Consider the following 15,865-nt stretch of genomic DNA (forward strand, 5'->3'; position numbering starts at 1 on the left):
GCCAGCTGATGAGCAGAGGTGGCATGATGGAGCATTTCTGACTCAATATTTGTACAGCTTCTAATATATAAACTCTTAACTGTATAGCTGAATTTTGGATTTTTTTGCATGCATTACCACCTTCTACTTACCACTGACTTCCGAATACTAACGCGTGGTTTGGGAATAGGTTTAGAGGGTTTGTTTTCAAAGCTTTCAGGGAGGGTTGAAGAATGACCCCCTTTTCGTGCCTGTAGTGCAAGCTGATAGGCCACCTCAAATGCTTGTCCTAGTGTAAGAATGATTTCATAAGCTAAATTCTGGAACAAAACAGAAACAGTTAAAAATGAGGTGAGGTTGAATTATTGTCAGATACAAAAAGTAGGGTAGTGATTTGCAATGCAAATAATTAAAATCAGGTTGGTAATAGGCTCTTCAGTCTCTGTGATGTTTACATCTCTCATTTGATTTCTCATTGATTAAAAACGATCTGAAAGTAATTACTTCTAAACCCCTTGAAAACATCTTACTAAACATGAAAACATGAGTGGGTGAGTGTGTTGTCATCTCTTTTTAGAACAAGTACATTAACCTTCCCACCCTCCCAACTCATCCCATGTCTGCTGTTCTCGGGATCCAGCCCCTCCTGCACTGCTGCAATGTGACATTCGGCCTCACTCTATTTCAGAACTCCTGTGCTGACCCTTCCTCCTCCAGAGCCAGCAGCCTGACTGGCTGCTTCCCTGGGCACATGCCTTGGGATGCTCCGTGCCCACCAAGCAGCACAGAAGAGCTGCAGCCTGGCTGTGATGCTTTCAAAGGGACAAAGAGCCAGGGCTGGAAGTGCGTACTCCGAGTGAGAGATGCAGTGCAGGCAGCTGTGTGTGCAGTCAGTGCACTGCTTCAAGTGTCTGCTGCAAGTCCTAAGGAAACCTTCTCATGGGCTTCTTTTCTGGAAGTAAAACTGAGCTCAGTTGTGTACAACACTCCTGTTAGCAAGGGGAACGGAGGTTACTGGGCATAACCAAAAAAGTCAGGCTGTTATGCCTAAAACCTGTTCAGTGTTATAAGTGGAATATTTTAAATCTTCTTCAAATATGGGGAAGAAAACTTGTTGAAATATTTATAAAGCATGAATGAGGTATCAGAAGGGTTGATATAAATATATTTTCAGTACAGTTATACATCAATGAAAAAGCAACTGGGAGTTTCAAACCTGACCTTACTCTAAATGGCAACTGAAGTCCTATGGTAATTTTTCTTCAGGTTTGTTTTTGTATATTTATTTTCAGGCTCCTACTGGAGCCTATTTTTAGGCTCCTACTAGAGCCTATTTCTGGGCTACCAACTCTGCAATAATCTTTAGAACCCCTGCAGAGCAAGGGTTGATGTCCTACAGTCTCCTTGGAATAATTAATAAATCTTTGATATGATTCACATGTTACTCTCCCCTTCCTCAATCTCCACAGTCTATAGTAGGAAGCAATTCTGCATTTTTTTAACCTAGGTGATCCCTTAAAATTCCCTGATGCTTTTTCAAAATGAGTTATGTCTTTACTAGTCAAGTCTAACTGTTAAGTTTGCATTAGTGACAAAGCAATGCAATTCACTTGGAATTACACTATTTTCAGCCCCTTCAATCATTAAAACAAAGTTAAATGGACAAGTATTGTATTTCATGCCTTACACTTTAATTTCCCTGAAGAATTTCCATTCCATTTTTTATCACTCTTGTATACTGACATAATACAGGCTAAATTCAGCATATTTTGCTCATTATAAGAGCTTCTTATAAAGGTGCCAGTTCTGCTCTGTGTCAGGTCAGACAGAAAACAATTCTACTCCTGCTCTGGGACTTGCTCTCTGCTGTTACAACTACAGTCACAACAGCAAGCCAGCCAAAATTTTATAGCTTCCCAAATAAAAATGCCTGATTTAATTGCTGTAGTCTCCAAATTATTTCCCTTTTAACTTCAAGGGAAACTGTCCAGAATTGAAAAACACCAAGGCTGCACTTTGCCAGTGGAATAATAAAAGAAAAACTAAAGAGCCTGTTATAAAGTGCTCTGCCTTTTAGTGGAATGCTGGCCAAGGAATTAAGAGCAACAGAGTATAGTTGTTAAAAATGTAGAGAGTAATATAATTTCAAATGGAGTGTAATTTAAGTGGGGTATTCTAAAGAGAGATGTCTTTAGAATCAGAGAGTCTACTATACCATGATGGGATTGTCTGCAGTGGATATTATTAATATTACTGAGGAATTCATCAGCAGGACAAGGTGTAGGAATGGCTTGTTGGAGAACATGCTGGCTTGCAGTACTAGCAGGACTGAGAAAATACACCACCCAGCTTGGCACACAGAAAGATCACTGAGACAAGCCTGAAAATTCAGGAGATAGGACCAGAGACAGACTGAAAGTTTGCCAGACTGAGCCATAATTTAGTTTAAGTCCTGCATCTTGTATAAAGCCACTATTATCTGTTTTCCTTTGTTGTCTGTAAAATTAAAAAAAACAGGACTGCCTGGGACCTGAAAACCATAAGAAACATGTAACTGCTTCTCTGGTTAATAAATATTTGAAATATAGCAAATAAAATAGAACATCCACTGTTCTGTTCAATATTTGAAATGCAAACTGAGCCACAACTTGTACATAAATTTCATACATTGTATACTGTGGTAGAGCCTTGACAAAGGGAAGTCTGGAAATGGAGGCAAGGAGGGCTTTAAAACTGTACCTTGTGAAATTTTAAAAGTTATCTGGGAAAAACCCCATAAGTAAATAAAGCTGGTTTGAGGAATTTCCCAAATAATAAATCCTCTTCTTCCCTAAACCCTTTTTCCTCTTCAATATTCTGTAATAATGTCTGATGTTTCTGCAATTTTGATTGTAGAATTTTAACTCTGAGTTAAATGTACAGTTACTCCTAAATAGTATCAGTAATGCTTATGGTTGCATGTCACTACATCAAAATACTTCCCTACCTATAAATAATTTATTCTTGCCCACATTTCCTGAGAAACTGAAGAACCCAAGAGAGTGATTTTTTTTCAAAACATTGCATATATTGTATTACCAACATATACATGGTTTAAAATGCCTTACATCTTATTGTGGATTTATACCATTTTAAACCTTAATTTTCTTAAAATGATGGTACTTCTACCCATTGGCAAATGGGTTGAATTGTTTCTGTTAGCAAATGGGACAATCAGTTTAACATCAGGCTTTAAATAGAAAATTTAATTCACGCTGTGCTTGCACCCCTAGCTGCATCTAGCATAGTTTTTATGCATCTAGCTAGTTTTTGTAGAGCTCGTACTTGCATCAAAAATGCTAGCTACTGAGGGGAAAAAAACCAACACAAAAAGATATTTGAGTAGGTAACACCCAATTGAGGATTAGGTTGCAGGAGAAAACTAACTTAAGACAGTTAAAGTTTCCATATTGCTTAAAATAGCCATTTAAAGTGCTTGGGATATTAAATGTTCCTCCTAAAGTACAGGAAGTGGGCAAAATGTAATTATTCCTGGATCACTTTTCTTCCCTTGCAAAGAAAGGAGATGAATTTCATCTGCAGTACCTGAGTCTATATTTCTGCTTGATTACTAAACCTATAAATGAAACTGCAGTACTTCAAAACCATTAAGTGGAATTTAAATAGACCAGGAGAAATAATAACCTCACTCAGTCTAATTTCAGTTGTTCACACATCACTGAAACCTGTATCATGTAGCATCTTGTTGATCATTTTCTATCTATTTTAAACACAATTTCAAAGTTTTCCTACTCCCTTACGTTTAGTGGATACTAAAATGTCAGCAGAGAATTTAAATAACAAAAGCACTCAACCAAAATGCTAGAATTCCTCTAACCTACCTGTACATCTTATTATTTGAATTCTCCCACACACTATTGCTGTTCATGTTAACTATTTTCCCAGTTCCAAATAAAAAGCTGCAGTTCAAAGTACCCTGTTCTTTTGATATAACCTATTTATATTCATAAAAGCATGTTTCAAGAATTCATACACATTATACTCTATTAAAATATTTTTTCTTGAATGAGTTTGAAGTTTTAATAGCACCTTAAATTTCTCTTGTGCACAACTCAAAGAGTAAGTTTCCTTGAAAGTTTTGGACTATAAATTTGGTGAATTTAGTTCACCAAATTGAGCTGAAAACTACATAACTGATTAATTGGTATGTATTCATGATTTCTTGAAACCATAATAGTTTGTGTATCCCCACCTGAAAAATGTAAGTATAGGAAGAAATGACTAATTTTCCATCAATATAATAGGAGCTCCAAGGACTTTTGCTGAAGTAACATTTTGAGATATGTAGGCAAGAATTACAGAACAAGGAAATAAGAATTAAATAATTAATTTGCTACTTTCAAAATAAAGGCAATCTTTTGGTGTGTACTGACATGTCAGAATGGCTGGCCAAACTTGTTACAAACTTTTGGAAGCCTTAGGCTTGTAGCTTAGGTTATGAGAATTACATGTCCAGACTTGCATGAACAGCTACTCACTAAGTTTACAGTAAACAGCTGAGGTGACAGAGGTGACTTATTTCCACTGGGAAATGAGATATCAAAGAAAATCTTTGCTCTGCTCCAGAAATGTCCCTTTGCTATCCCATAGCAATATTTGCCTGGGGTAAATTAATGATGCATTCCATTAATCACCATGAATACATCCTGAAAATGCTGTAACAGAGCTAAGTGACTATGACAAATAAAAAGAGCTGTTAAATTAAGTATCTTCTATGAACTGACCACATCAAACGCAGTGAATACGTGGCAGTAGTGGTGATTGGTCTTCAAGTCTTTAGTGATGTACGCAAACGTAGAAAGGTCCTCGGGGTCTTGTGCAGCACAGGAAATGTTACGGATTTCATGTTCAGCAATAATATTCTGTTTAAAAAAAATGTTTTCAATCAATTTAAGAATTAAATTAAAAAAGGTGCAGGTTTAGATTCACATTTGCATTGACCTACTGTACCAAAGTATTTCAGAAACGTCCTAATAAGAAGAGACTTAATATATCAAATGTGATATCTTACACAGGTATTCAGAATTTTGACCCTCTCCAATTGCCAATTGTCTGGTGGGAAACCATTATATTCTAGAGTCTTCCCTAAGCTTTGCAGTTTATTCAGGTTCCTTTGACAAAGAGACATCTTTCCTGACACACAGGACACAACTTCATAAGATGCTGGTATATGGTGCTTCGAAATTGTATTAATAGATACAATTTCAAAGCGCTATACCAGCATCTTACGAAGTTCTGGGCTTTTGTATAAAGATCAAAATGGGACACTGTTTCAGTCTACTGACAGACAGGATCTGCTGAAACCCAGCAAGCTCAATGGCCAGGTTTTTGCACACACTATTTGACAAATTTTAGTTATAGTTCTTCAGGAGGAAAAAAAACCCAGCAAGCACCCCTTACAATTGAAACTGTGAGAAATTTAAAGGATTCTGATCACTAAAATAGTAACTACAGCTTATCTGCACTTACTGACAGCAGCATCCTGTAAGAGAGATGCAGGAAAATGAAACCATTCATGCACCAAGCCACACTACTTGCAACAGCCAATGTAAGCTATAGCACACTACTGGGAGAGAGGGGGGCATGTCTGTCCAATTGAATAAAAAAAGGCTGTCTTAAAGCTTTGGAGAAAATTATGAATAATCATTACATAAACTGCTGATACATAATTACTGCACTCAGGCCAAGGGAACCATGAAGCCAGAGAAGAAGATACAGCAGAGTGGCTTATGATGAGGCCTTGCATCAGCAACACACGTTTCAAATGGTTTGTTTAAAGAGAAGAATGGTTCGCTGGAGAGGAATTTACTTAGGGGTTAGTTTATATGATTTCTTGAATTTTAGCCCTGCTGGCTGTAGCTCTGGCATTTCCACAAAAGTCCACAGTGACATATCCTGCTGCAGCATGACATCACTCCTGCCTCATGGAACAGGTGACACCTGTAGTGTCCCAGTTCCTCACACAGCCACCACTTGCTGCTGCCATGGTGACATCTGTCCAAGTTAAAACAATCTCTGAGCATATCTGGTTTTCCCTCACCCCTTTCCTTTCCTTCCTACCTCATTTCCTACACTTCCTTTTTTAATTTTTTTTTTTAAATACATGCAACTAAGTTACTTCAGATGCTTTGCTGTATCTTCTCTCATTTGCTAAGTGGCAACTTTCCCCCTTGCACGTAGGTGCCAAGTTAATGGAAAGAAGTATTAACATATCTAATTGAAGAAATCATGACTTAGGAAAAATCCTAATAAAAAGCATACCAAATTTCAAATTATGGAAAAACTGAGATAAGGAAACTTTACTGAAGAAATGAAATAATACTCTTAAATTGTTGCAACATATTTGATTATTTCTGTTTAATGCATTATTCATAAAGATGACAAAACCAGTACTTGTGTTTCAATATATGCCAATTTATAATGACATGTATAATCTCTGCTCAACAATTGCTTGCTTTTTATGTTACTTGAAGCATTTTATTTTCTTTGTTCTCAAATTGATAACTTTTACCCTCCATAAAGATTTTGATGAGAATTAGAATTATACCAAAAACAGGGATTTAGATATCCACAGATGGAGCTGTAATGCACTGTCATTGATGTAGTTTTGGCAACATTGTAGTTCAGAAAGCAGAAAGAATTCAAGCTTGGAAGGTGTTAAAATCATATGTGAAGTATTTATGCCAAATCATGAGCCACAATGTAATCACCTGAATTTATGCAGCATGTGTGGAAAGAGCTCTGCTATGCTGAAACTTTTTCTAGGTGACTTGGGTTGACATAGGGATTTGCATTAATTATTTTAATGTTTTAAATTTAAATCAAGTGAATTTTAGAAACATACACATATCAAATCTACTTTGAATAATATAAAGTATACCTACATGAAATCTTCTAGATAGAAATTGGTAGTGAAATTGAGGTTTATCCCTAGCTGCTCTAGGATGTCCTCTGTGATCTCCTTTCAAAATTAAACATTTTTCAGTGCATGCCTTTACTGTGTCCTACTGTCATATTTCAGTAGACCATGGTCTTATTCTGTAGGAAGTAGAAGGCTATGAACCAGCTTCCTGTTCTGGGTACATTCCTCAGACACTGACTGACACTGCACAGTTGTTCTAAAAATTGTCTTTCAGTTTGGCAAGAGAAACCTCCAGTGCTTCTCAAAAAAGTTGGGAATCGGAAAGTCAGTTGTGGTTCTGCCAAGGAAATACCTTGGAGAGACCAGGCTTTTGCTAAGCAGCCTTCCTTTTGCTTGCCTAACTCATGCCAGCCAATCTCCCTTCTGGCAGAAATCACCCAGAAGTTTGGGTGAGCTGTGAGCCATGAGAAAATGCTGTGAGTCTGCTTTTTCCTAAGCACTAATTTCTTTCTGGCCTCCCTTGCACAGAAATGGTGTCATGCCAAACTTCGAGGCGCCACTGAAATAGCTGTCGTGGAATGAGGTCAGGGCCCCTTCGTCACCTGAAACTTTGCCTGCTATGACTGGGAGGACAAATTCTTAGCTTGGTGGCACAAAGGAAAAGGATGAGCAGCCATGAGAGCTGAGTTTCAAGCACAGAACTGCTAGCTAGTTTTGTCATTGAAAATGATGCATTTCTGGCTAAGTGGTGCCCAGCGCTGTCAGCTATAAGCTCATATGGAAGCAGCACAGGTCTGGACAGGCTCTCACCTTAGACAGGGCTAATCTGTCTGGGTCTTGAAGGAATTGGGAACAGCACACTGTGGACAAGGATGATTACAACGCTTCTGGGAGAGTTGCAGGCTACTACCTGGTTTTTACAGAAGGGAAAGGCAGTGCAAATTCTGAACTGGAGAGAAAGCAATCTACCGCTTGAGAAAAACATTGGACTGTGGCATATTTAACTCCATCAAATATATCTGTTGCACCAATAGGTTTCAGTGGGACATCTAGAGCCAACTAATGCAATTTGCCAAACTTCTTTCAGCTTTCCCTCTTACATAAGACTCTATGCACTGTGCAAATAGACACAAGAAGCTCCTTTTGTTCTCCTGGGATTTTTTGTAAACCTAAGGACACTGCAGTTACATCCTTTATGCTACAGAGGAGATTTAAGAGCTGAAATCAGTATTATCCAAGTTGGAGTTAATGCATTACAACATCCTGATTTATGCCCTACACATCAGAGGACATAAAAGGAATGAGGGTTGTAGAAGCTCAGTTTGGAATCAATGGAAGGAAAAAGGAGCAGACAGGAACTCCTGGTTCCTCTGCTCTGGCAAACATGCCAGACTTGAAACAACAGTAATTTCACCTCAATTGTGCTATTATGCCATCTTCTAACTCTAAATATGGCTTCCAAACTCTAGCAGAAGTTCACAAAACTGCTTCCATCCACCACTTAAAGCACAGTTCTAGTTAAACTTAAAAACTTATTTGGCAAGTTTGAAGGCTACTGGGTTAGGTGTACTGTGTGGTCTGAGTGTTCAGCAACACAAAGCTGCTATATACATTATTAACCTGGTCAGGTGGCTGGGCTGTCAGATTTATTTTCTATATTGCTTAGTCAGTTTTAGTCACATAGCAGAAAATATAATTTCTTTCCTGTTCATATAAAAGCACCAGTATGGATTGTATTTCCTTGCCATTTTAGACATACAAAGAAGAGAAATTAACACATTTACTTTACTTCTCTTTACAGTGCTTGTACATTTTACTTTGGCTAAGCATTAATCCATTGCTCTATCCATCACTGAGTTCTCTGATCTCTTAACTTCTGCTTTTGTGGTTTTGGTTGGGGTTTTTAAAAGATTTGAATGTATTTAGAAATGTAAGAGACAAAGCACATGAACATTGCCATAGAGGAAGATAAAAAAAAAAAGAATAGCAACAATTAAGAAGCTGCTGCAGTTCAGGTAGTTAAATGGCTAGCATCAAGAAAACACCTCACAGAAAGACTGTGGTATTTGAATGTCTGGAAAGGACATTCAATGCTTGTGTTCCTTATCCTTAGAATGGCTGGCCCTGGATAAAACTGCTTCTTTATTCTTTATTCAGACATATTTTTTTAAAAAATTAAATTATATTATGAACATATATACACACACACACACATATATATATATTCTACATATTTATGGAACTGTATAGAAAAGAATATGGTAGAGGATTCCACAGAGGCTCCCTGCTGAACATCTTTTGTGATAAGCTTGCATATAAGAGCAGAATGCTGGACACAATGTTCTCCAAATAAGCCATTAAAGCTGCTTCACTTGCTCTCCAGACTGAGTTTGATAATTACATCACGTCCATTTTGGGCAAGAGGAGAAAAAAATGAGAGGAAAACACAAAATGCAAATCTGCTCCCTCTCTGGCCTGGCCTTCATAGGTATTAGTATTTGTCCTAGTTGTGAGAAACAAAAGGTAATATTCAGTAATTGCACATACCTTATTTGTGGCATCAATAAATTTGACTCCCTTGTAAGAGACAGACAGGACAATAGTTGGTACTTTCTTCATTTGTTCTGTAGACTTCTGAAACCAAAACAAAGATGCTATTATTCTTAGAGTTGTGTTGCATTGCAATAACAGTGCTCTCTTCTTCTGATTTAATGCCTAAGTTAAATAAATATTTTACTTTTTCTTCAGCCAGCTGTGCTCTGGGTTTATGCTCCCTTGTAGTTACAAAACTAAAACAGCTTTAAGTTTGTTGTGAGGATAATAAAAATTCTCCTTTTTTTAGCACAATGAGAAGAGAATAAAGTAACTTTTCCAGGCTTACAAAGACCAGTCATGCAACCAGTGTTTCCCAAAATGTGTGTGTTTAGGACATGTATTTGATATGCTCCATCCACTGCTGCCTCCCTCCCCTTCTCCTGCCCTTCCCAGCTGTAAAAATCAACAGGACAGTACCTCTTGTAGTACCATTTCTTTGCTGCAATTATTTATTTAGAAATATTTCCCTTCCTGCAGCTGTATTTGTGCCATGAGGTATCCCTGCAGCCCGCCAGGCCTGCCAGTCAGTCTGTCAGCCCAGTGCTGTATCTTGTCAGTCTGGCTGTCTGCACTTCCAGTGCAGCTGCTTTACACATGAATTAGCACTGAGGCTCATTCTGCATTCCCTCAGTGCCAGGTTCTCCTACCTACAGTTCATGCCCTCCTATAAGATTGTTTTTCCTTTTATGCTAGTCTACTTCTGTGTGCCTTCAGCGTGATGCACACAGCAAACATATTTCCCACTGAACAGACTGGGAAAATATTTGGGGCAGATTTAAGTTCTCTGCAGAAAAAAAAAGTTCTTTCGTTTACAGATTAAATTTCCTAGAACAACCCCAAAACCAACAAAACAAAACTCCCAAATGTGGCATAATATTTTATAACTGATTTGAAGTATTTTAAGGTTGACAACAATGATGGACTAGACTATTCTACACATTAGATTGTTCTATAGTAACATTCAGAAAATGTTTATTTATGGGATTGTCTGCAAACAATCACGGAGATCAGTCAAATATTTTCCAGAGAGGAAATAAACTATTGACAGTTACAGGTAAACATGAAGAAACATCAGCACACAGAAGGAGAGTGTAAACACACAAGTCTAGAACTGGCACATAGGAAAATCATTAAAGCAGCTGAACAAAAGTAGCACTGGTGGCTTTGTATTATTCAAAAAAAGCCCAAAGAAGCAAAGATAGAAATTTGAAAACACAAACTGTAACTAAAAAATATGTCTGAAGAAATAGGCAATGCTAACACTAGAGAGCAAAATAAACAGAAATTTAAAACAAAAAAAACCCCTGTGATCTTGTCTCCTTATTGGCTCTTGATCCTCCCAGAATCAAACAAGGCTCCATTTCTGTCAGCATAAAATTCAAAGCTACAGATCCAGTTATGTTCTGCAATTAGTGTCCATGCAGGCTAAGACCTCATATTAAAGTTTCAAGGAGAGCCCCACCCATCTGTGTAATAGAGAGGATTGTTGGATCTCTCTGTATCAAATGACGAGAGACTTGAGACAGCAACCAAGAGTCAATTTACCCCAGAGAAAACTCCTTTCACCCAGAATGCTCGCCACTTTTGAGAAATGAAAGCTTAAATGATAAAACATCTTGAAGAATTTTAACAAATTCTGAAGAAAGACACTAATCTAATTTGCATGCCTCTGAACTGAGTGGAGTGGTATCCCTGCCAAAAGTAGAGCAGGCAGCTACCTGTGTGTATATATGTGTGTCACTTTAACAGATCTTTAAACAGATCTTTTCATAAAATTCAATTTCAATGCACAGAAAGCATGACACTGACTGTACAGAACCTGCAGTACATACATCTGTCAGAATAACAAGCAATAAACCCCATCTATGCTCATACTAGACAAAATAGTCACAAATATGACCACTTTAAAGGTCTGGCAGGGCAGCAATCATTCACCTTTTGTCCTTTCAATTTAGTCCAACCGCTACACACAAGAGAGCTTTCTTTTCCATTTTGATTATTGTAATTACCTCCTTCATTGTCTCCTTAACAGCAAAATTCCTTTTCTCCAACATGCTATACAAACACAGCTACTACGTTCACATATTTTAGTTTTTCAGTATAATTCTCACTGTCTGGTATTTGCCATAAAGTGAAGCATCCTGTTGGTCAGGCCACATTGTATTCATTACCTCGTTCCTCTAGACCTTTAGTTTGTAATTTAATCATCTTCATCTGCTCCACATTCACCTGGGTTTTTCTTGACCAGACCTGACCTCTAGTATTTAATCAGGGTTGCAAACTGCCAGAAGACTGTCTCTGAGTGAAACAGCTCATCAAGATGCTATTAAATTACAGCTGGAAAATTAGGAAACGAATCAGAGACTGATGGACATTTGTAATTTATTAAGCCAAACCATCTCAGCTGGTAAGGAGCACAGGCTATTCCTCATCAGCTTGCAAACCATACAAACCCCAGGATTTGTGCTGGAAGGTGTTCTGGAAGACTGCAGTCCAGTGTAGAATCTGGGGTAACAATTCTGCACTTGTACTCTCTCTGAAACAACCAGCTGGGCAGTGGAATAACATCCTTTGTTATTACGACAGTGCCATCGAGAAAAACACACAGCTCTATTCCCTGGCTCGACTCTTAGTGATACAGTAACTGAGGTCCACCAGATAATTATAATTTCCAAGCAGTTTCCAGGCTTCAACAGTTTAGAGTTGTCATGGTGAGCTCACACTATTTGACTGTTGTTGCTTTCTTTTTAATGAAGGAGTTGTCTGCCAGAATGAATTCAGAGATACAGTATGAACACCTTTTGCTCAGGCCCTGTAGGTGCTTTGGCTCTGAATTCTAGGAAGCTGAGATGAAGTCCCACAGATTCCTTGGTCAGACATTTCACACCTCTGTGCAGGCCAAGTGGGCATCTCTGCCCATGTCTGTGCCCAGAATCTGAGAAGAAGGTGGGACACAGGAGTCAGTACTCCCTTTCCTCAGGCTTTTCAGGTTCTAGCCACTGTACCAACTCCATGAGGACACAATGAGATGACAAAATATTCTTGTCCATCTGGTGTCTCTATGGGAAGCATATGGACTTGAGCCAAAGTTGTAGGAGCCTCAGCTGAAGGCTGGCATTGGATGTCATGTGCATGCTGACATATGGTCTCATGCTCCAAGGCATGTTCATACCATAGTAGCAGGATTATATTTCATCTCACAAAGAAGTAATCACAGTGACAGGACACTGTCTTTGGGCAACTGCTCACTAGCCTGGAACTGGTCATAGCTCCTGTGAACTCCACTGTTTGTGACTGTAACTGGCTCTTCATTTCAAGACACTTCTTTAGGAGAATCACCTGGGTGAACAGCAAGCCTATTCCAGGCTCCTTGCCAGGGCCTGCTGCTCATCAGCTGGTCACCCACATCAGGACAGATGTGCATGCCCCATCTCCATGGGTGCACTGCTCCTGCAGGCAGGAGCCTCTGCACAGGCTGCACTGCCACAGGGACTGAGCTTTGGTGCCACCTCTGGAATCCTTGCTGCCAGACAGGTAAATGACTATGTGAAAGCAGGCCATGTATAATTCAAGAACCATAAAACAGGCTTGTGTGCATACACAGCAAGATAGAAGAAAGTAACACCATCCTAAATCTAATGTGACATATGTACAGCTTCCCCAGACTTCTCAAAAGACACAGAGCATCTTTCTCTTCAGAACAAGGAACATCTGGAGCACCAGTCTTGTCTGTATTTTGATGCAGCTGCTGCAATGAAGCTGCTTCATCCCCTCAGCACCCACAATGCAGATGAGGTGAGTGGAAGAAGGTAGAAGGTACCCTCTGCATAACTACCTGGTTACTACAGTGGCTGCTTTTACAATAAAGGTCTGAACTTGAGACTGTTCTGAGTTTGCATCTGAACCCACTGCTGCCATTATGTAGGACAGTGCCAAAACCCTGCATAGGCTTGGACAGTGCTGGTCCCAATTTCTTCTTTTGAAATGGGTCACAAGGAGATGCAAGAGCAGTGGTGCTAGAGAGAGCAAGAGAGGGAGTGCAATCTTGCTTCTCATCTTGTTCATGGGTTTTCTTTAGTTTCAGTAAAAAAAAAAATCACTCTCCTATCCTGAGCCTAAACTTATTTTCATTTTACTACAAATTGTCTTAAGTAGGTAAAGCATTTCCACTTGCATATTGATTTTGAGTTAAAGGCTGTGCAGAACCGCTATACATTTATTTAGAATATAAAATAAAATCCAACTAATTTGTGATCCACCCTGACAGCATGCCTAAAAAATCTAGGTAGTTAACAATGACTTAAGAAGCAGAGGACTTAATAAAGTAATATAAACTAGCAGTTTATTTTTAAAAAGCAAATACGAAACCTGCAACCCTGAAGGGCCTTTAACCTTTTCAAGACAGGATTGTACCTAATACCTTATTCTATGCAGAACTGAGAGCACTAATTCAAAACCTTTGAATGTTCCTGCAGTGTACAAACAAACCGTGGTATCTCTGAGCACACACCCACACAAAGCAGCTGAATAAGAAATTCAGAAACACACATAGAATGGTGTCCAAGTAAGATGCTAACAAATTCCCTTGATATACTGTAGCATATGGTGTAACACAGCCCCCTCTGAAAATCTTTCATCTCATTTATTTATTTTCTGCAAGAGGAAAGGGAATACACTGGTACTTCCACTTTGTTATGCTGACCACTTCAATATACTTATACATGCATTTATAACTAGATCACTCAGCTTTCATACAGTGGCCAAAATGAAACAGATTCACTTTTAGGTTTATATGTAATTATATTTGATATTGCAAATACACAGGAAAGAAATATTATTCAGCTATGACAAGTCACTAACAACCTCATACATACATAAATTCCAAGTAAAAGTTTATGAGCCTGTAAAATCTTAAGTCTTCATCTTGATTTTCTACTTTTGCAAATTAATCTTCATTCCTATATTGATTTTTAATATCCATATGAACACTGTAGCCAGCAATTCTATCCAATTATGTATTGGAATCCACTTCATTATAAGAATCTGAATATTTTCCCAAACTGGTAGTAACTATTAATTCTAAATGGCATCAGACTGCACATTTTAAAACATGTGTTAGTACCACCTACTATCATACCAGTAAGTCTGGTATTTATTTAAGCTTATGAAACTTTACTAAATAGTTCACAGAATCGGTGAAATCTCAGTTGGAGGGGAACCAGAAGAATAACTGAATCCAATCCAACTCCTGGCCCAAAAGTCACACCCTTGCCTGAGAGCGTGGCCCAAACCCTTCCTGAGCTCTGCCAGGCTGGTGCTGTGACCACTGCCCTGGGGAGCTGTGCCAGTGCCCAAACACCCTCTGGGTGAAGAACCTTTTTCTAATACCCAACCTAAACCTCCCCTGACACAGCTTCAGGCCATTCTCCTGGGTTCTGTTAGTGACCAGCACAGAGAAGAGAGCAGTGCCTGCCCCTCCTCTTCTCATCATGGGGAAGTTGCAGACTGCCATGCAGGAGCTGCCCTCAGTCTCCTCTTCTCCAGGCTGAACAGATCAAGTGTCCTCAGCTGCTCCTCATAAGGCTTCCCCTCAAGGCCCTTCAACATTCTCATGGCCCTGCTCTGGATGCTCTCTAACAGCTTCATTTCCTTCTCATAGCGTGGTGCCCAAAACCGCACACAGGACTCAAGGTGAGGCTGCAGCAGCGCGGAGTAAAGTGGGACAATCACCTCCCCTGACCAGCTGGGGAAGAGGAGCTTGAGTGAATCTCTTTGAGAAGATCATGCAGGAGATTAAATTGAAATAAAAAGTCTAACTCCACACATGTCCAGTTAGTTTTGAAGCCAATTTGCCTTTTAACAAATATTTACATACAATTATACAATCTGCCTTTTAACAAATACTTACTAACTTCTCTCAGCCCAAAAAGTTTAAAAATGCATTACTGACATAATTTAAGACTTCTTGGAATAAAAGTACATCTGCAATCCTCGTGGTACTAATCTTTACTGCTCAACAATTAGTGGATGCCTCCAAGCTACATTGTTAATATGAACAGTGCACCTGGGGTGATGCACCTAGTGGAGAGTGAGATGTTTTTTTCTTTTGCAGTATCTCTGAACATTCCTCTGCATTCCAACTGCCCTTGAGATTCCTCTTAGCCAGAATTCAAGGACATACAATCCTCCGAACACATGGTACAGCATGATGTGGATGTGCATAGAGACTGAATGTTCATAAGATCTTCCACCACTGCTTATTTTTTCCTTGTGAGTAATATCCATGTGCCTGTTTCACTGCAGACCCTCTGAAAGCAGTGGCCACACAAGAGAGAGGCAGAGCTACAAGTCTCCAAAGAGCAAAGACTG

General features: G+C 38.9%; 1 protein-coding gene across 4 annotated transcripts in view; it reads right to left on the reverse strand.

Annotated features, from left to right (window-relative positions):
- ANKS1B (ankyrin repeat and sterile alpha motif domain containing 1B) overlaps nt 1-15,865 on the reverse strand; it is a 407,322-nt gene that overhangs the window by 2,921 nt on the left and 388,536 nt on the right. For all 4 annotated transcript variants that reach the window (XM_059471865.1, XM_059471867.1, XM_059471866.1 and 1 more), the window contains 3 exons: nt 9,449-9,535; nt 4,764-4,901; nt 132-299 (listed from right to left, as the gene is read on the reverse strand). In XM_059471865.1, coding sequence (XP_059327848.1) covers nt 132-299; nt 4,764-4,901; nt 9,449-9,535 — 393 coding nt within the window. The remainder of the gene's footprint in view (nt 1-131; nt 300-4,763; nt 4,902-9,448; nt 9,536-15,865) is intronic.

Source organism: Ammospiza nelsoni, chromosome 5 (assembly GCF_027579445.1).
Source record: "Ammospiza nelsoni isolate bAmmNel1 chromosome 5, bAmmNel1.pri, whole genome shotgun sequence".
Classification (NCBI taxonomy): Eukaryota; Metazoa; Chordata; class Aves; order Passeriformes; family Passerellidae; genus Ammospiza; species Ammospiza nelsoni.